The sequence below is a fragment of the Marmota monax genome, unplaced genomic scaffold, assembly GCF_021218885.2.
Source record: "Marmota monax isolate L192 unplaced genomic scaffold, Marmota_monax_Labrador192_F-V1.1 WCK01_AAM20220418_F8-fsc00021, whole genome shotgun sequence".
NCBI lineage: Eukaryota > Metazoa > Chordata > Mammalia > Rodentia > Sciuridae > Marmota > Marmota monax.
In genome coordinates, this window is record NW_026695228.1 from 26,905,653 (window position 1) to 26,926,767 (window position 21,115).

Here is a 21,115-nt window from a genome sequence, read left to right on the forward strand (position 1 = left end):
CTTGCCTTATTTTTGGCAGCACTGGGGATTAAACCCAGAACCTTGCACATGCTAGGCAGGAGTTCTACCTCTTAGCTACATAGCTGGCCCTTTCAAAAATTTTATCTTTAGGCTGTCTTGCTACATCATTACCCAGGCTGGACTTGAACTTGTGATTCTCTTGCCTCAGCTTCCTGAATTGCTGGGATCAAAGGTGTGTGCTACTACACCTGGCTTACCTGAACCCACTCTAAAAATTTCCCTACGATGAGTTTGCTCGGGCTGCCATAATACATTGTGCAGCTCACATGACTGACTTTGGGCTGGGGCTGTGGCTCAGAGGTAGAGCACTCGCCTAGCATGCATGAGGCCCTGGGTTTGATCCTCAGCACCACATAAAAATAGATTGTGTCCACCTATAACTAAAAAAATGAATGTTTAAAAAAAAAAAAAAAAAAAACCTGACATATATTTGCTCCATGTTTGGAGGCTAGAAGTAGAAAGTTAAGGTGGTGGTATCAGGGATAGTCTCCAGTGAGGCTTCTCTGGTTCATACAGCTGCCACCTCACTGTGTTCATGTGGATTTCCTCTGGACTGGCACCTAAAGAGCGGATTCTGGTGTCCCTTTCCCTTTATAAGGACATCACTCATACCTTTAACCTCAGTTGCCTCCTTTAAAGCCATGTCTCTGGCCAGGCATGGTCGTGCCCACCTGTAATCCCAGCAGCTCAAAACCAGCCTCAGCAATAGTAAGGCTCTAAGCAACTCGGTGAAATCCTGTGTCTAAACAAAATAAGGCTGGGGATGTGGCTCAGTGGTCAAGTACCCCTGAGTTCAATCCCTGCTGCCCCCAAAAAAACCTGAATATAGTTGGCACCCCATTGGGTTTTAACTTGTTTCGTCCCATAGTCCCAGAAGTAGAACACCTAGAAAAATTTAAGTTATGCAACAAATAGTCTAGTTATGCTAACTTTGAAATGTTTTAAAGACTATTTTTTACTATTTTGAGTTTTGGGTGACTGATAAGAGCATATGAATGTAATACTCTTTATTTCACATGGAAAAAATACAGGGTATATAAGCTCTAGGTTATGACTTTTAAATCTATTTTAATATACTTGTGTCAATTTTACTGAATTATTCACAGAATTAATAACTTGAGGCTGAATGGGTTAACGTTAGAATTTGGAGGGGACACAGTTCAGCTACTTTCCTAGATACCACTTGTACAAGAAAGCTAGGATTTATTTGTTTTAAATTGGCTCCTTGGGACTCCTAAGGAAGTCTTTGGTTATAAGACTTTTGTAAGATTTGGGCACTGGGATAAGTTGGGTCTTATCTCCTGTTCCTCTCATTGCTTTCTTCCCCATTGCATAAGTTTTTTGATAATTATATGTGGAATTCTCAACTCGGAAGCCCCATCCAGATATAGAATTCTTTCTTACTCTTTATTCTGCTTTTGTCTCTTGTATTTAGGAGGAAAAAAGACGAAAAACTACACCCAAAGAACCGTAAGAATTTTTTTGTTTATATGAAGCAGATCATAATGTTAAGATAGTTCTTCTAGAAGGAAGTAGCTTTGAGTTGCTGGAGCAACCTTAGCCATTGAGTTGGGTTGGGGACCAGGATACTCCAGTTCTGCAGGCTGGAGCAGGATTCCTCTAGGCAGTAAAGAACCACTTGTGACCTGGTGCCTCGTCAGTTACTGTGGCAGCTGGTGTCTGTGGTTGGGGGGTGGATTAGGCTTCAGTCTGACAGGGTGGATTTTGATATATTCTGAATTGATTAAAGTGCAATCAGTTTTGTGCTTTATTCCCAGAGCTGAGAAAAAAATGACTCGGAACAAAACCCTTTTGAACCCCAAGGTAAACATACAAGTGGGAATGAGGCAGGTGCTGTGGTGCCGTGAGGGTTGCTCCCTCTGCCTCTGAGGCCATTTCTGTTCCTGTTCCCACAGGTTCAGCCACCCAAGTGCAACGAATGCGGGCAGTTCCTGGATGATGTTGACCTCAAGTATGAGCAGCACCCCTCTGATGCGGTAAGTTCCAGCACTTTTGTCACCCTTTTCTCACACCTCCTGTGTGCTTCTGCTTATTGGTCCCATGTCCCTCAGCTGGAAGAGCCCCAGATGTTGACAAATGAGAAACTGTCCATCTTTGATGAAAATGGATCTGGCTTTGGGAGTTACGAAGATCTTCCCCAACACAAACTGACGTACTTCAGGTAACTGATGTGCTTGCATGTGGGTGTTTGCTTCATTATATTAAGTCATGTCTCTGAAATCATTCAAGTTCTTGCTATCCTGGAGAAGTCCTTAACACCTAACCTGCAACGTTTCTCAAGCTGCTAACCATTTGTGGGTAAGAGCACAAAGCTGGTGGAGGTATAGTAGACCTTGCCCAGGTATATCAGTTTTGTATTTTGGTTCTTAACATCTCTAACATCTTAACATATTAAGTCTGCAGTCTGTATCCATCTTGAAGGTCAGCTCTGTGCTGGGTGCTGATCTAGGTCCTATCAAGTCCTAGCCTTCATGAGACAATATAAGTGACACCTGCTGGGTATAGGTTGAACATTCCCTATCTGAAACACTTGGTCAGAAGTGTTAGATTTCTGTTTTATTTACTTATTTAGAATATTTACATGTACGTGAGATTTCTTGGATGGGGCCCAAACTTAAACATGACATTCACTTGTTTCACATGTTTTATATGGCAGGCATTTCAGTGCATCTGCTTTACACAGGATCAGGGGTGCACATTTCCACTTGTGTTGATGCTCAGTGTTTTGGGATTTTGGATTAGTGATGCTCTCTCAAACTAACAACTATGACAAATTTCAAAGCCTGATGAACACAGGTGGGAGAAAGATCCTCTGTTTAGAGGGTGATACCTTGAATAAGCTCCTTGGTCACAAGAGAACTCTGGGGAGAGCTGGGGTGGAGGTGGCGTGCCTAAGGGCTCGGGTGGGCCTGTGCTGGCTGTGGAGGGTGTTAGTCTGGTATGGCCTACATGGCAACGGGGCCCAGGCCTTGGAGACTATTTCTGGTGGTGGGGAGCCCCTCAGGAGTACCCATTAGAAGTCTCAGATGGACATGGCTCCTGGAACCACACCCCTTCCCAGGCTGGGATTCTCCTGCTGGCTTGAACAAGATCCATTTATGTGCAACCTTGCTCCACATGCCTTCTGTGGTTGACGTGCCTCCTCCCCTTCTCCTTCCCTACCACTGTGATCCTGATCCATGTCAGGAGGCTGTCTGGCTTCCAGCAAGCCTCAGGGCCAGGCCCAAAGTAGGGCACCAGATCTCTGGTGGGCTTGAGTGAAGCCTGCTGGGGCAGACACAGCATAGGGTCGGGCCTGAGGGCCTCCTTATGATGTTGACCTCAAGTATGAGCAGCACCCCCCTGATGCGGTGAGTTCCAGCACTGTTGTCATCCTTTTCTCTCGCACCTCGTGTGCTTCTGCTTATTGGTCCCGTGTCCCTCAGCTGGACGAGCCCCAGATGTTGACAGATGACAAACTGTCCGTCTGAGCTAGGGTGGGGGCTAGTGCAGGCTTGAATGCCCTGCTGTCTGCTGCAGTCAGGGGTTTCTGTCAACCTGTTCTTGTTGGGGGGGGTGGTACTGAGGACATGCTTCCCTGGAACCAGACTGCCTGCGTTGTTCAGGGACTCTGCATGTGATGGGAACAAGTCACAGGTAGGGTCCAGCCTGTGAGTCTGGGTTTTATCCCTGCCTGGAGAAGAAGTCCTCTCCAATGTTGCCTCTATGGAGAGAGACCCTGTCAGGCCGGGGACTGATCTTTCCCTCCTGTGGCCCTCCTTTGATACATTCTGTCCATGTCTTTCCACTGGATCTTAAGTCCTGAGGGTGGGATTGTGGGGTCTGTCCATGGTGCCTGGCATGGGGGCCAGGCTCAATTCTGGGTGTTTAGTTTTTTTATTACTTAAAAAGTTCTGACTGGGGCGTAGCTCAGTGGTAGAGCCCTGGCATACGCAAGGCGGGGCCAGTCTCTAGGACTGCAGAAATATTGGGAGAGGCCGAGGTGGAGCTCAGTGGTATAGGATCCAGCATGCCAAGCAGATGCTCTGTTTAAGCCCCAGCACTGCAAATAAAGTTTTGAAGTTTGTCCTCTTCTGATTCCTCACTTACGGAAGAACTTGCCCCTAAATGTCAAGGGGTGTCTGAGCAGAAATATGGATGCCCATTTTATGGTTGAGATTGAACCCTCAACAAGAGGCACAAGGCATTCCCTACATGACACATTCTCCCTTTTCATCTGTTCTATAACCTGCTTTAAGTTGTGGAATTTTTGTTTTTGGTAGCAGGAATTGAACCTGGGTGTACTATATTGCTGAGCTATATCCCCAGTATTTTCTATTATTTTGAGATAGGGTGTCTCTAAGTTGCTGAGGCTGGCTTTGTACTTGTGATCCTCCTGCCTCAGTCTCCCAAGAGGCTGGGATTACATGCCTGACCATCATGCCCAGCTTAATTTTCTTGGTGAAGTGATTCACATAACCCAAATTAACTATATATAGTACAAAACATCCTGAATTGGTAAATCTATAGGAATAAAGTAAATTGCAATTCCTAAGGATTTGAGGGAATAGAGAGCGACAGCTTAATGGGTACAAGGTTTTATTTTGGGTAATGGAAATGTTTTAGAGCTAGATGGGTCATTGTGCAGTGTGGTGAGCGAGTAGTCTGTTCAAGAAGCCAGTGTTTCTCCCACTGTCAGTCTTTTTTTTTTTTTTTTTTGTACTAGGGATGGAACACAGGGAACTTCATTACTGAGCTACATCCCCAGTCCTTTATTCATTTTGAGCCAAGCCTCATGAAGTTGCTGAGGGTGGACTTAAACTTGCAATTGTCCTCCTTCAGCCTCTTGAGTTGCTGGAATTAGAGGCATGCATACCACACCCAGTTTCCCACTGTCTCACCTCAGCATCACTTTGACACAGGTCAGGGGATTGGATAGATGCCATGGGTGATAGAACATGGTACTAATCTTATGTTCTGGCAGCCAAAAAGATAACCAAGTCTAGTACTTGTCCATTGCCTTATGCCCGATTCTAATCGTAAGTGATGACCTGCCTTCCCTGGTCATCTGTTGAGCCTCCCTTTATTGCCCATAGTGTGTACTGTAAGCGAGGTCACCTGTGCCCGATTGACACTGGCCTCATCGAGAAGAACGTGGAGCTTCTCTTTTCTGGTACAGCAAAACCAATCTATGAAGATAATCCGTCTCTTGAAGGTAGGTGTTATGATTCAGGGTTGTGTTTGGGTGTGATGGTTTAAAACCAAACGCAAAACACTTCAAAGCAATAGTCCACTGAACTGCTGCCCCTTACAGTTAGAGTTTGGATCTCTGTCTTGCCCAGTGAAAGCAAAGTCACCCTGATGAGGACTGTGCCCCCAGCTAATAAGAAACATCAACTGAGCTGGGCCCTTAGAGCCTCACATAGCTTTCTTGGGTCCTATGAGTCAGCGTGCTTATTTAGTTTCCTATTGGAAAACTTCTTCCTCTCACAGGTGGTGTTAATGGCAAGAATCTTGGCCCCATTAATGAATGGTGGATCACTGGCTTTGATGGAGGTGAAAAGGCACTCATCGGCTTCAGCACCTGTAAGTGTCGGACCAATCTCAGGATGTTCTGAATCTGAAGGGGCCTTGGCTCTTGCCCTTCCTGGGGGTTGATTGGACTCTAGTAGAAAGTCTTGGCAGGCTTGGAGAGCCCTGCTCAACCATGGCTCATTTATCTGCGACATGTTATCTCTGGCCTCTCATGTTAATCTCTGGCCTTGGAACTGACCCTCTAGTTTTTGCGTTTTTTGGTACTGGAGATTGAACCCAGGATCACTCGACCACTGAGCCATATCTCCAGCCCTATTTTGTATTTCATTTAGAGACAGGGTCTCACTGAGTTGCTTAGGGCCTTGCTAAGTTGCTGAGGCTGGCTTTGAACTCTTGATCCTCCTGCCTCAGCCTCCCAAACCACTGGGATTACAGACATGCACCACTGCATCTGGCTTGCCCCTCTAGTTTTAAAGGCAGGTCTTATTCTTTTTTTCATAGTGGGGACTGAAACCAGAGGGGCTCTACTCCGAGTCACATCCCTAGCCCTTTGTTTTAAGACAGGTTCGTGCTAAGTTGCATAGGACCTTGGCCTCCCGGGTTGCTGGGATTACAGGCATTGTCACTGTGCCTGACTACAAGTCTTACTCTGGCAACTCAAACCCAGACCACACTCCAGACACCAGGAACAAGCTCACTGAACACCAGCTTAGCTCATCTTCATTCTCTAGCCGGCCCAGACAAGCCTCTTTAGGATGAGCTGATACGTTATACTTTTTTATTTGGATGTGGAATGACTTTTAAACTGTATTACTGCCCTTTTCCCAGTGTAAGTGCCATCAGGTTCAAACTGCTTTTTAAAATGTCACATTCCAGGTATGATGGCACACATCTATAGTTTGAGCTACATGGGAGACTGAAGCAGGAAGGGTCAGTGAGACCAAGCTTGGGCAACATTGCGAGGTTCCCATCTCTTGAAAACCAAATGAAATAAAAAGAACATCTTTGCAAAGAAATAATAAGTGTTTGAGATGGAGGTGCTGATAATTACCTTGATTTGATCATTCCATTTTGTTTTTTAACAAAATCATGTGTTCCTGCCAGCGTTTGCCGAATACATTCTGATGGAACCCAGCCCAGAGTATGCCCCAATATTTGGGCTGATGCAGGAGAAAATCTACATCAGCAAGATAGTAGTGGAATTCCTCCAGGGCAACCCTGATGCGACCTATGAAGACCTGATCAACAAGATTGAGGTAAGAGGGTTGTGGTCTGCATCATCTGGGTTCAGTCCAGTTTGCACCCACTGTGGTCGTTGCTTGAACACTCACATCCACTTCCAGAATCAGCAGAAGCTGCCTGTTGGCTCTATGAGGATACCAGGGCTGGGGCTAGAGTGTTGACCTAGTGTGTGCAGGGACCTTGCTTCCATCCCCTGCACCACAAAAAAAGTTGGAAACATCTGACTTTCTTATCTTTTTCCAAGACCACGGTTCCCCCATCTACAATCAACTTGAATCGGTTCACAGAGGATTCTCTCCTTCGACACGCCCAGTTTGTGGTGAGCCAGGTAGAGAGTTATGATGACGCCAAGGACAGTGACGAGCAGCCCATCTTCCTGACCCCCTGTATGAGAGACCTCATCAAGTTGGCAGGGGTCACCCTGGGACAAAGGTAAGGGTGTAGCGGGAATTGAAGTGAGAAGCTGAGACTGGGACAGATTCCTGTGTCCAGTGTCCCGGTCACATAAAATGGTAGACGCTTCTCCCTTAGGCGAGCCGAAAGACGTCAGACCATCAGGCATCCTGCCAAGGAGAAGGATAAAGGACCCACAAAAGCCACCACCACCAAACTAGTCTACCAGATCTTTGACACTTTCTTCGCAGAGCAGATTGAAAAGGATGACAGGGAGGACAAAGAGAATGCCTTTAAACGCCGGCGGTGTGGAGTCTGCGAGGTAATCCACCTGAGCTGCATTCAGGTCCCTCTGAGCTGGCCCAGGTCCCAGCCACATCCCTGTGCAGCTCCTGTCTTTGTGCCTCAAGACTTACTGCTCAAATGTGGCCCCTACAGTAGAATTGTGGGGAAAGAGTGGTCTGGGGGAGAACCTGAATGTTGCATAGAACAGTCTGAAGCATGACAGTAAGCCACTGTCACTTACTGGAGAGCCTGGCCTCCTGGGGGCCTTCGGTCTTCTGCACTTCCTCACGCGAGTCTATAGGCTCCCTGTGGTCACTGAGGTAGCAGCTACCACCCATAGCCGAGAGGCCATTCCCAGGAGCCACCTGTCTCAAACTTCCTGCCAAAGTAGGTGCTTGATTCAACTTAATTGGAGGTCATAAGAGACCTCTTTGATTTTTTTTTTTTTTTTTTTTTTTAAACATATGTAGTTGTCTCTCTGTATTCATGGGTTCCACATCTTGTAGTGAGCTAATCGCTGATCAAAAGTATTCAGAAAGATTGCATCTGAGCTGAATGCAAACAGGCTTTTCCCTAAGCGATTATGGTGACAATTCTGTACATAGCACTTCCATTGTGTTAGGGATTCTACACCTAGAGATGATTTAAAGTGGGAGGATGCACATTTATTCCAAGTAAATACCCATTTTGTATAAGGGCCTTGAACATCTTTTTGTTTTTGTCTTGTTTGGGGCAAATCCCAGATTCTGCAGATACCAAGAGACAACTGTATTTACTGTAGAGAAATTAACCCCCAAATTCTATGGCCCAGAGAGCACATACTTTGGAATGTTTTTTAGTTTCTTTGAGGCAGCTACTGCACCTCTGCCTTTAAAGAACTGCCACTTATGCTTCACGCTGGCTCGCAGCTCTGCCTGTCTTCCTCAGCAGCAGCCCTCGGCAGGGGTTTGCACATCTTCACCATTCTTGTTTTGTTTTTATTTATTTAGCATGCATGATTCAAATGATTATTACTTTTGAAGTCTTGTAATATAACTGCAGTTGTATGCAACTGATGTGTTAACAGAGAGATAGTTAACTCATCATAACTGTTTTCAACGGACTCCTCCATGACATTAATGTTGTAATGCTGCAGCAACATCCTGGAGCAAAAATTCTTGTGAGTTTCTCTTAGAAGCAGAGTTGCTGGGATACAGGTGTGCATACAGCTATCTCTAACTGTGGGGTATTGGTTCCAAGACACCCCTTGAACACAAATCCTTATGTTTTAGTCTCCTATATGATGGCATAGTATATGCACGTAGACTCCAAATATCCTCTGTACACTTTATTTTTAACTTAGTTGTAGATGGACACAATATTTTTTTTAACTTGGTGCTGAGGATTGAACACAGTGCCTCAACATGTGCAAGGCAAGCACCACTGAGGTACAAACCCAGTCCCTCTTTGTGGGGACTTTAAATCAACTCTAGGTCACTTATAGTACCAGATATCATGTAAACACTATGGAAATGCACTGCTGGGAATGGTACACAGGCTTGTTCAACAAGCCTCTCCTGCTGTGCTATGTGCCTGGCCCTTTTGAGATGGCATCTCCCTAGGTTACTGAGGCTGGGTTTGAACTTGCCATCCTCCTGCCTCAGCCTCCTGAGCAGTTGGGATTACATACATGTACCGCTATGCCCACCTGGAAATGTTTTTTTATATTGTATTGTTTAGGGAGTAATGGCAAGAAAAGGTCCCTATAGTGTGGGTTTTTTTTTTTTTTTCAAATATTTTAATCTGTGGCTGGTTGGACCATGATGTGGAACTCACAAATGTAGAGAGCCCACTGCAGTTCATTTATGAACATCCCAACTTATTCCTCAGTGATGGGCAGCTTCTCAGTATTACAAATGACATCCTTGAGCAAGGTTCCTGTGAGTGTCATCTTGGAGGTAGAGTGGCCAGGGTGTGGTGTGCACTTACCTGGAAATTGTTCTCCAAGGTGGTTTTACCAATTTGTCTTCTGAGTGGTGCCTTTCCCATGCCACCTGTCTGGCTGCTTAATAATCCTTGCTAATCTGGAATGCTATCTTGTTTTTAACTTTTGTCATTCCTCCTATAATGTTAAATGTGTTTTTTAAAACAAACTCACCAGAAATGATTGGTTCCTTATGGCCAGTTGATTTGCCTTTTTTTTTTTTTTTTTTTTTTTTGCGGGGGGGGGGGGTGGAGTACTTGACCACTGAGCCACACCCTCAGCCCTTTTATGTATTAAAGATGGGGTCTCACTGAGTTGCTTAGCACCTCACTGTTGCTGAGGCTGGCTTTGGACTCACAATCCTCCTGCCTCAGCCTCCCAAGCCTCTGGGATCACAGGTGTGCGCCATGGCGCCTGGCTTCATTTGCTTTTTTTTTTTTTTTTTAATTATAGGTGGACATAATAACTTTTATGTGGTGCTGAGGATCGAACCCAGCACCTCACGCATGCCAGGAGAGCGCTCTGCCTCTGAGCTCCAGCCCCAGCTCTTCATTTGCCTTTTTAATGATATTTTTCAGGTTTGCCAACAGCCTGAGTGTGGAAAGTGCAAAGCCTGTAAGGACATGGTTAAATTTGGTGGCAGTGGACGGAGCAAGCAAGCTTGTCTAAAGAGGAGGTAGGTTGGGCCACCTGTTCTCATGGCAGCTGGTGCAGGTGTGCTGTGCAGAAGGGCCTGCCTGGTGTAGAGCAGGCAGGAGTCCTATGTCTAGGGTCATCCCAGACTGGTCCCTGCTCCCAGACTACAACAGCCTCTGTTGGTTTGACTCTCCTCATAGAGAGGTCCTTACAACAAGTGACTTTGCAGGTGTCCCAATATGGCAATGAAGGAGGCAGATGATGATGAAGAAGTTGACGACGACATCCCAGAGGTGCCATCACCCAAAAAAATGCATCAAGGGAAGAAAAAGAAACAGAACAAAGATCGGATCTCTTGGGTTGGGGAGGCCGTCAAGGTAATCCTCAGATCAGACTCTCCTTTGATTTACCGCGGGCTCCTGAGGAGCAAGTGGTCTGATAATTTCCCTCGTGGTAGCCTGGACCCTGGGGCCAAGAACCTGTGTGCTCCATAAGGAGCTGGAGTGATGGCCTAGCTCCAGAGGGGCTTTGTCTCCACCCTCAACCTCGTGGTGCTAGGAATTCAACCCAGGGCTTCATGTGTTTTAGGCAAGTGTTCTATGAGCTGCACCCCCAGTCCAAGCTCGTGATTTTTGAATGAAATTGTGAGGAGTTTTTTTTTTTTTTTTTTTTTTTTTTTTTGTAGTTGTATATGGGCAGCATGCCTTTATTTTGTTTATTTTTACTTGGTGCTAAGGATTGAACCCAGTGCTTCACATGTGCAAGGCCACTGAGCTACAGCCCCAGCCCATGAGTTGTATTTTTAACTTTTTTTTGGTGTTGGTGCTGGGGATTGAGTATGTTTTAGTTTTTTTGGTGTTGTTGTACTAGGGATTCAACCCAGGAGCATTAACCACTGAATTACATCCCCAGACCTTTTTTGTACTTTATTTAGAGACGGGGTCTCTCTGAGTAACTTAGTGCCTCACTAAGTTGCTGAGGCTGGCTTTGAACTCAAAATCCTCCTGACAGCCTCGTGAGCCACTAGGATTAGGAGATTGAATCCAGGGCCTTTGCATGCTTGGTTAGCACTCTACCAACTGCAATTGAGCTGTATCCCTAGCCTATGTTTTTAACTTTTTTTGAGGGGTGTTGGGGGTTGAACCAAGGGCCTTGCACATGCTAAGCATGTGCTCTGTCACTGAGCCACATCCCGTGCCCCGAGTCATGTTTTGGTCTAAGATTTCCAGAGGAACACAGAGGTGAGGCCTAGCAAGGACCCTGGAGATGACCCTTATTTGAACTTCATCTTATTCCAGACTGATGGGAAGAAGAGTTACTATCGTCAGGTGTGCATTGACGCGGAAACCCTGGAGGTGGGGGACTGTGTCTCTGTCATTCCAGATGACTCCTCAAAACCTCTGTATCTAGCAAGGTGTGTATCCTTCTGCTTGTTTTTAGCATACTCACAAACAAGTAGGAGGTACCTGTTGAACCAGAGTAAAACCCAAAGCCCCCAGTTCCCACAGGGGACTCCGTTAAGCTTCTGATTGTAGGTCAGATCTTTCTCCATATCCTGTCTTCTGACTCCAGGGTCACGGCACTGTGGGAGGACAACGGCAATGGGCAGATGTTCCACGCTCACTGGTTTTGTGCTGGGACAGACACGGTCCTTGGGGCCACATCAGACCCCCTGGAGCTGTTCCTGGTGGATGAGTGTGAGGACATGCAGCTTTCCTACATCCACAGCAAAGTCAAGGTCATTCATAAAGCTCCCTCGGAAAACTGGGCGATGGAGGTGAGTGCCCCTGCCCCTGCACCCCTTACTTTCTATGGAGGTTGTTGCTGACACACATTCCTGTCCCCAAAGGGAGGTATGGATCCGGAGTCCATGCTGCCAGGGGACCATGATGATGGAAAGACCTATTTCTACCAGTTCTGGTACGATCAAGACTATGCAAGATTTGAGTCCCCTCCCAAGACCCAGCCAACAGAGGACAACAAGTTCAAGTGAGTGTTAGGAGTGGGTTTGGTGGTTCCCTCCCCATGGCCTTGTCCTGCTACTTGAGGACAATATCTGCCCCCCTACTCCATGCCAGTCCCTCTAGTATCCCAGGTGCTCCTGTCTGGTGGGCTTGCTCCCTCTCCATTGGGTTCCTTGCTGACCAAACCTTTCTGACAACCAGAAAGGTTTGACATTTATGGCAACCTGCAGCTAGCTACCTTAGAGTTTTCCTCCCAGGAGCCCGATGTGTCCTCCTACTCATACGTTGCTCAGTGTGGGACAAAGCTTGTGTGAGTTGGGTATTTTATCCTGTAAACAAGATCTTTTATACCATTTTATACTAACTAGTGGGTAGCTATCTAGGGATTTTTTTTTTTTTTCTTTTCTGTTTCTGGAGATAAGAGCGCCCTGTGTTCAACCACTGAGCTACATTTCCATAATTTTGAGACAGGGTCTTGCTGAGTTGCTGAGGCTGGCCTCAAACTTGGCTATTTCGCCTCAGCCTCCCAAGTTGCTAGGATTAAGGGTGTGTGCCACCACACTTGGCCGGATATTTAAAAAAAAAAAAAAAAAGGAGTGCCCTGGGCTTTTCTTCTAATTTTTCTCACACCTGAACAAAAAGCTGCTGCTGTGCCTCAACTGTTGACTATCTTGGGCAGTTTGCTTTTATATCTATCCAGAATTGCCACAACAGAGCACTCTGTAAAATATTGGTTATTTCCCATTGTGGTCATGTTGTCTGAGAACCACGTGGCTCTCAGATCACAAGAGGATCATGCTGCCTGTGGCTAACTCAGGGAATGATCAAAGTTAAAAATCTGAAGTGCAGTTTCTATTGAACACACATTGCTTCACCATCGCAAAGCTGAACCGTCTCGAATTGGACCATTCATATACTGCAGTACAGGTGATAGGGCAAAGGCAAGAAGAGCTCGCTTAGAGCTTTCTGCATTCTCATCAGTTTGCTGGCTTTTTGACTTGTTTCAAATTTTGTATGTGGTGCTGGAGATGGAACCCAGGGCTTTGCATTTGGGAAGCATGTGCCCTGCCACCCGGCTATACCTCCAGTCCTTTGGGGGTGGTTTTTTTTTTTTTTATACTAGGCATTGAACCCAGGGGTGTTCTACCATTGAGCTCCATTCCCCAGCCCTTTTATTTCTTATTGATAAGGAGGCTGTAAGCAATTTAATGAGACCCTAAGTTGCTGAGACTGGCCTCAAACTTGAGATCCTCCTTCATCAGCCTCCCAAGTTATAGGGATTACAGACACACACCACCCACCTGGCCCCTTGATATTTATTTTTAAGGCTGTCTCCACCTCTTTATTCTTAAATAAGTCCTTAATGTTGGACTAGGTGTGATGGTGCATGTCCGTAATCCCATCTACTCGGGATGCTGAGGCAGGAAGATCACAAATTCAAGAAACAAATAAAATGAAAGGGCTGAGAATGTAGCTTAGTGATGGAGCACTTGCCTAACATGTGAGGCCCAGTATCAAAAAAATTGTTGGATTTTTCTCACCCTTTCAGCCTTTATGGGGAGAGCAGGATGAGGCACCTCTGGTTTGAGCGCCTCACTGAGCCACTTTTACATGCTTACTCGGGTGGTGTTAACCATATTCCAGTTTCTGTATTGATGGCCCAAAAGTGGGATTGGCTTGTCATTTTCTCAAGGTGTCTCTCTGGGCTCTGATCCCAAATAAATACCTTCAAAGTGTGACCATAAGTATGAGAAAGCAGTTCCTTTAGATGTCCCCATCTGTGATTCCCTCCGTGGTTACCAGTCTCTGGATTAGACTGGGGGTGGTGGCTGCACAGTCTCTGCCAGTTAGTCCATGGCCACATTTCTGCCTTCACTGCAGGTTCTGTGCAAGCTGTGCCCGACTGGCCGAAATGAGGCAGAAAGAAATTCCCAGGGCTCTGGAGCAGCTTGTCGACCTGGACAGCAAAATTCTCTACAGCTCTGCCACCAAGAATGGCATCCTGTATAGGGTGGGCGATGGCGTGTACCTGCTTCCTGAGGCCTTCACATTCAAGTGAGTGAGTACCCATCTTTGCCAGGCATGGATCCCTCATAGCTGTCCCCCCCATCCCTCAGTACTAGACACTGCCCCATTACTCCTATTAGCATCTGTGGTCACCGCTGTCCATTAGAAAGGTTGCAGTTCCCCTGAGCAGTTAGTTGAGTTTCTATTACTGTAATAAAATGCCCAAGGTGACCTCCGTGTCTCACTCTACAGTCATCAGATATTTTTAATATCTTCTAGTTGTCAATGTTTATTTTTAAGGCTGTCTCCAGCTCTTTAAGGACTTATTTAAGAATAATGTTGGACTAGGTGTGATGGTGCATGTCCATAATCCCATCTACTCAGGGTCGGAGGCAGGAAGATCATAAATGCACTCACCTGGGGTCCCTCTCCAGCTCTGACTATCCCTGAGGCCTCTTCTTGGTTGCCACTTTACTATTTATTTATACTATTTGTTTATACGCGATCTGAGAATCATACCCAGTGCCTCACACATGCTAGCCAAGTGCTCTACCCTGAGCTACAATCCCAGCACTCATTGCAGATTTTATGCCAAATATTCTTACAAGAAAGTGGGGTGCAGCTGTTATGTGAAGACTTTAACATTGTCACTATGACTTAAGTCGTTCATTACTAAACTGTCCTTAGAGCAAGATTAGGATACAGCGTGTCTGTGAATATACTTTAATGTGGTGGCAACAACCGTGAGGAAATACGGTAACTCACACAGAGAAGGTGTGTTTTGCCTCAGCTGTGGAGGTTCTAGTACAAGACCCACAGAGCCCATTGCTTGGGCCTCTGAGGGTGCTGGATGGCCATCAGTGGTAGGGAACACATGGTGAAACCAACTTCTCTCCACGGGCAGGAAGCAGAAAAGGAAAAGAGAAAGAAGCTGGGTCTCACAATTCCCTTCAAGGGCACAAGCCCAGTGACCTAAGGATCTCTAAAGAGTGCCCCCAGGGCATAGAAGCCTCTGGGGGACCTTAACGTCTGAATTACCAGAGTGAAGCTGTGACTTTGTAAGAGGCTGAGAGTGCTGCACTCACCTGGGGTCCCTCTCCAGCTCTGACCAGCCCTAAGGCCTCTTCTTGTTTGCCACTGCATGATGGCAGAGTGCACCTCTCCTGCAGGGTCTCTGGGGATTGAGTTTGGGGCTTTGCCCAGGGCCTGGTTTATGGTACTGGTGTGGTGTGCATGAGTTCCTTGCTTCAGAAGATCTCTCGTCTGTAGGAGGGTTGAGACTCTCCAGGGAAGAAGTCAAAGCCATAGGTAATTCCCACATGTGATCCTTTCCTTGTCTCAAGAGTCGCATGATTGGAATTAAAACCAACACTTTCTGAACTTGGTTCAATTCCTGGATTTCTAGTTTCATTTCCCTAGAGTTCTACTGGGAACTTGCTCCCCAGCCTTAGTTCAGTCACTGAGCTAAGGGATACAGGAAGCAGGGTGCCTCCAGCTTTGGTGTCTTTCGGCTGTGTCACCCCTCAGGCACTGGTTGTCCTGGGGTGGAGGGGTGGCCTCCCTGTTGTGCTTTCTGCCCGGTGCTCCTGACGCATCAGATAGGCCAAGCACAGCACTGAGGCTCCCTGGGAGCCCAGCAGACAGAGGAACCTAGTGGGGAAGACGAGACAGCTGCTGTCCAGAGCAATAGCAGCTGGCTTTCCCATGGGTGTTGGACCAAACTGGAGTTGACCAGGTCCTGTGCCTTCCCTGGGCCTCCAACACTGCTCCTAGGTCACGTGTTTCAGTTGGGATGGCATAGGTCATGCCATAGTGACCACCCACAAATCGGCACACCACAACACTTTCTCTGAGCTCTTAGGAGGTGGGGATGTTTGTCCCAAGGGGCCTCGCTGTTGGATCACTCGGTCCCTGGGCTGTCAGAGCCATCTCCTTGAAGTTGCTAGTCTCTTCCCGAGAAGCACGCTGGACATGCCCACGGTAGCTGAGTGCTCCTGTGTCACTTCTGCTCTTGCTCATTAATTAGAGCTTATCACTTACCAAGAAGTACAAAATACTCCATGCCTGGGAGGCAGGAGGGGAGTTAGCAATTTTTGTGTAGTGGTTAAAACTGAACTAGAGTCTGTCTTGATGCAGACCCGAGGGCACCTTACTGCAGTAGCCGAGAAGCTGTGGACCTGAAATGGTGGTGGTTCCTGCTTCGTCCTGCCAAACTGATCACTGCTTGGCTTAAACACTCATTTGTCCCTGATTGTTGATTCTCTGCAGCATCAAGCTGTCCAGCCCTGTGAAACGCCCAAAGAAGGAGCCTGTGGATGAGGATCTATACCCAGAGCACTACCGAAAGTACTCTGACTACATCAAAGGCAGCAACCTGGATGCCCCCGAGCCCTACCGGATTGGCCGGATAAAAGAGATCTTCTGTGCCAAGAAAACCAATGGCAAGCCCAATGAGTCAGACATCAAGATCAGGCTGAACAAGTTCTACAGGTCAGTGGAGGTCTTTGCCTCTACAAGAGGCTGCAGGCTCTTCTAGAAGATGCTACCTGGAGCCAGGTCGTGCTTGACATAGTACGGTCAAACCATGTTAGAATTGGGTAGAAGCTGGGCATGCTGGCACACACCTTAATCCCATCTACTTGAGAGGCTGAGGCAGGAGGATTATAAGTTCAAGGCCAGCTTGGGCAACATAGTAAGACCCCCCCCCCCCCCCCCACACCCCTCAAAAAAAAAAAAAATCCTCAGGCTTTGTGTATAAGGTGCGGTGAGACAAAGTTTCTTCCCTTGTCCTGGGGATTGAACCTAAGGGCATCTGGGTTGCACTGAGCTGCATCCTCTTCCCTTTGAGACAACTTGGCCAAATTGCTTAGGCTAGCTGTAACTTGAGATCCTCCTGCCTCAGCCTCCTGAAAGCTAAAATTACAGGCATGCTCCTCCATGCCCAGTGAAACAAATGAATTTGTTTAGTCTTAGGTACCAGTCCCAAGATTCCATTACATTATGGAAACTATTTCAAAACCTTAAAAAAAAAAAAATCCAAAACATTTCTTGTCTCAGGTGTTTCAGATGAGGAATTTTCATCTGATTCATTGTAAGTTTGCAGCAAAAGAATCCTTCACAAAGCACCTTCTGCTCACAGGCCCGAGAACACCCACAAGTCCACCTCAGCGAGCTACCATGCGGACATCAACCTGCTCTACTGGAGTGACGAGGAGGCCGTAGTGGACTTCCAGGCCGTGCAGGGCCGCTGCACCGTGGAGTACGGGGAGGACCTGCCGGAGTGCCTGCAGGAGTACTCGGAGGGCGGCCCCGACCGCTTCTACTTCTTGGAGGTGGTGGCCAGGCTCACTGGAGGGGCATCAGAGTCAGACTTAGGAGAAAGCAGTGTGTTCAGGAAGGCGGTTGATTGTGAGGTTATACGTAAAAAGTACTGGCAGTAGGGTTTTGACTTTTGAAAGGAACCAGGTAGTTGGGTGCTATGAGTCCTATTCATCAGGAGCTTTTGGGTGTTACTTGCAAAGCTTTATTCTGCACAGCACTATCTGTAACACTGGTCTGTGAGCCAAGCCTGCTAGGTGGCCTTCAGTAGCCCAACCAGTGCCTTTGTGGGTTGGAAAAAGGTGCCTCTTTCCCAGGAGACACAGTGCTGTCCCTCACCTGGTCCCTTCAGCCAGGTGCCTGTGCCCAGGCCAGACCCACATTACCTTACAGACAGTTGTGGTCATGGACAGGATCCAGGAGCCTGATAAAGCTACTTGCTTTTACATCATTGAAGCTTGACTTTTCCATGTTGGGTTATCTTAAAACGGCACACGTTAGCATTTCCCCAGGTTCCTGCATTGTTGGCCTAATTGGAAGGTGGACCCTTTGTGTAACAGTTCCCTGTTCAGAGTGAGTAGTCCAAATGTTCATAGCCAAAGTTTTAACACTGGCCAGATAAAGTATATATTTTAAAGTTTCTAAAATAAAAATCGGACTGCTCATACTGGTGGCTAATTAGCTGTGGGTCTGTTTAGGGGAAACATTAAGTGACTCTTTGCCAGACTGACTTACGTATCCTATCAGGGAAGGGATTAAGTCATTTCCTTGTGACTGTTGTGGTTCTCTCCTTTTCAGGCCTATAATGCAAAGACCAAAAGCTTTGAAGATCCTCCAAATCATGCCCGTAGCCCTGGGAATAAAGGAAAAGGGAAGGGGAAAGGTATGTCATTATCTGCAGGGTTTATTTCTCTCTTCAGTACTAAAAATGAAACCCCAATGCCTCTTGCATGCTGGGCACGCACTCTGCCCCTAAGCTGCACCAACTGTAGGTTTCGCTTACGGACTCGGAACCACTGCCTTTCCCTCACACTGTGCTGTTAACAACTCAAAATGAGGCTCTTTGATGAAGTGTTGAGCCTGGTAGGACTCTGTCAGTTGGCTTTAATTTGTGGCATGTTCCCCTTAGGGAAAGGCAAGACGAAGTCTCAGGCCTCTGAGCCGAGTGAACCAGAGACAGCAATAAAACTGCCCAAGCTGCGGACCCTGGACGTGTTTTCTGGCTGTGGGGGGTTGTCGGAAGGGTTCCACCAAGCAGGTAAGGATTCTGGCTGTTCTTTTCTCTGAACTAGTCAGACTGGATCCAGCAGCTTTAGCCTGAAGCCCTGCTGGCCCTGGTCACCATCCTGGCTCTGGCCTCTTATGGGAGGCTTCAGAGCATGCCTTTTGTCCTTGTGTGCACCAGGCGTCTCCGAGACTCTGTGGGCCATTGAAATGTGGGATCCCGCGGCGCAGGCGTTCCGGCTGAACAACCCCCGCTCCACGGTGTTCACAGAGGACTGCAATGTCCTGCTCAAGCTGGTTATGGCCGGGGAGAAGACCAACAGCCGTGGCCAAAGGCTGCCCCAGAAGGGCGACGTGGAGATGCTGTGTGGCGGGCCCCCCTGCCAAGGCTTTAGCGGCATGAACCGCTTCAACTCTCGTACCTACTCAAAGTTCAAAAACTCCTTAGTGGTCTCCTTCCTCAGGTAAGTGAGATGGAAGTCTTTGTCACCTACTCCCTGAGGACAAAGACATTACCGGGACGGGAGTGCCAGATGTGCCCCACGCTAGGCTGTGCACCCAGGAAATCCCTAGGCAGTGCTGGAGCCAGCACATTAAGAAGCACAGCTTCAGTAAGACTCCCAAGCAGCTTCAGGTAGGATGGCTCTCTCCCGAGTCCCTGTATGGGTGACTCCCGTGGTCTCTCCTGCCCCCCACAGCTACTGTGACTACTACCGGCCCCGGTTCTTCCTTTTGGAAAACGTCAGGAACTTCGTCTCCTTCAAGCGCTCTATGGTGCTGAAGCTCACCCTCCGCTGCCTTGTCTGCATGGGCTACCAGTGTACCTTTGGCGTGCTGCAGGTGGGCTCCTGGACACAAGCCGGGTGGGCAGTGGTCCCTGGGTTACTGTTCCTGTCTGAAAAGAGGGTACATAGGCTCACTGTCCAAGCCACAGATGGCAGCATGGTCCCCTGCAGTGATGGCTAGGGTTAGGGAGGTGGACACCTGTGCCTGCACTCCCCTGGATGGCATTCTCAGGATTTGGATATAAAAATGGCCAGCCCCCAGCAAGGCCACCTTTTGGTATCCTCTTGAGAGCTGCATCCTCAGTGCCTAGGGAGGGTGCGAGCCAGCATGGAGTGCCGGAATACGCTGCTTCACCCTTTCTTCAAGGAGATGTGAGAACCCTAGAGCCCTGAACCAGCTGAGTTCCCCTTAGCATGTGCTTTTCCTTCTATACGTGTGTGTGTGCAGAACCTTCAGAGGACAGAGGGTCACACTCCAGGAAGCTCCCAATGGCCTGTCAGCAGGGATAGGAATAGTCAGGGGCCAGGGCTTAGCTGAAAATCCTCTGCTCCATGGACCTCTGCTCAGACAGAGTATAACTAAACATGAAGCAGCTGTCAAAGTGGGAGGACACTGGGCCCCAGTCCCCGTGAGTAAGTGAGCACCAGGGGGAGCAGTGAAGCCTGGTCAGCAGTCTGTCCCTGTGACCATCACCATCAGGTAAGTGGCAAAGCGCTCACCTATTCTTGAGGTTCCGTGCAGTTTTCCAAAGAGTTGGCTGAAGTCACCAGCTCCTTCTCATCCTCTCCAAGTGGCCACTGTGTGGGACGTTCCTCTTACTAGAAAGGAACCCACAGGGTCAATTAGGAATCCTATAGGCGAGTTTTGTCCTATGTCCTCTGAAAGTTAGGTGCTGTGGGCCCCAGTCCTGAGTCCACATGGTCAGATGCCCCACTGACCACACGCATGTCTGACCCTACTCACAGGCTGGTCAGTATGGTGTGGCCCAGACCCGGAGGCGGGCCATCATCCTGGCTGCGGCCCCTGGAGAGAAACTCCCCCTGTTCCCAGAGCCCCTGCATGTGTTTGCACCCCGTGCCTGCCAGCTGAGTGTCGCGGTGGATGATAAGAAGTTTGTCAGCAACATCACCAGGTAGGGGGCCTCTCACCCCTGTGCCACACAGAGCTGGCGGCCATCGTGAGTTTATGGGCTTCACCTGGAGAGGTTGGCTGCTGGGTCTGTCAAGAGGCCTGAGCCAAGGAGCCAGACGGTAGTATATGGACGGCCTGCCATGAGGTTGGTCTGTGCCACCTCCAATCTTAGGTTTGTCCCCTTGCAGAGGCCACACCACAGCTGTTCTCTGCTTCAACCAGCTAAAGAAGGCTGCCCTTGTGCCAGACAGCAATGACCTGAGCTGGGCAGTCTGCTCTGGAGAGGGCAGTGCAAATAGCCAGGGGTGGCAGCTATGACGAGGGGACAGCAGTGTGTGATCCCAACAGTATCGACTCTGCTCTGCTGCAGGTTGAGCTCAGGTCCGTTCCGAACCATCACGGTGCGGGACACGATGTCGGACCTCCCTGAGATCCGGAACGGGGCCTCGGCGCAGGAGATCTCCTATAACGGGGAGCCTCAGTCCTGGTTCCAGAGGCAGCTTCGGGGCTCGCACTACCAGCCCATCCTCAGGGACCACATCTGTAAGGTAGTGGCTTTTCAGGATGGTGCCTCATTGGCCACAGCCTGGCTCCCCCGCATCCCAGACAG

The 21,115-nt window shown here is 48.1% G+C and overlaps 1 protein-coding gene across 8 annotated transcripts in view; it reads left to right on the plus strand.

Moving 5' to 3' along the window:
* The window catches only part of Dnmt1 (DNA methyltransferase 1), a 45,037-nt gene that overhangs the window by 20,262 nt on the left and 3,660 nt on the right, over window positions 1–21,115 (plus strand). For 4 of the 8 annotated variants that reach the window (XM_046437618.2, XM_046437617.2, XM_046437619.2 and 1 more), the window contains 23 exons: window positions 1,457–1,491; window positions 1,800–1,845; window positions 1,938–2,018; window positions 2,094–2,203; window positions 5,118–5,236; window positions 5,515–5,607; window positions 6,661–6,812; window positions 7,043–7,230; window positions 7,315–7,513; window positions 10,018–10,115; window positions 10,305–10,452; window positions 11,374–11,489; window positions 11,648–11,852; window positions 11,925–12,064; window positions 13,921–14,094; window positions 16,315–16,536; window positions 17,186–17,378; window positions 18,163–18,247; window positions 18,494–18,622; window positions 18,770–19,052; window positions 19,287–19,428; window positions 20,340–20,506; window positions 20,876–21,053. In XM_046437618.2, the coding sequence (XP_046293574.1) occupies window positions 1,457–1,491; window positions 1,800–1,845; window positions 1,938–2,018; window positions 2,094–2,203; window positions 5,118–5,236; window positions 5,515–5,607; window positions 6,661–6,812; window positions 7,043–7,230; window positions 7,315–7,513; window positions 10,018–10,115; window positions 10,305–10,452; window positions 11,374–11,489; window positions 11,648–11,852; window positions 11,925–12,064; window positions 13,921–14,094; window positions 16,315–16,536; window positions 17,186–17,378; window positions 18,163–18,247; window positions 18,494–18,622; window positions 18,770–19,052; window positions 19,287–19,428; window positions 20,340–20,506; window positions 20,876–21,053 (3,303 nt within the window). The remainder of the gene's footprint in view (window positions 1–1,456; window positions 1,492–1,799; window positions 1,846–1,937; window positions 2,019–2,093; window positions 2,204–5,117; window positions 5,237–5,514; window positions 5,608–6,660; window positions 6,813–7,042; window positions 7,231–7,314; window positions 7,514–10,017; window positions 10,116–10,304; window positions 10,453–11,373; window positions 11,490–11,647; window positions 11,853–11,924; window positions 12,065–13,920; window positions 14,095–16,314; window positions 16,537–17,185; window positions 17,379–18,162; window positions 18,248–18,493; window positions 18,623–18,769; window positions 19,053–19,286; window positions 19,429–20,339; window positions 20,507–20,875; window positions 21,054–21,115) is intronic. The other 4 variants (XM_046437621.2, XM_046437622.2, XM_046437625.2 and 1 more) reach the window with 1 other exon arrangement.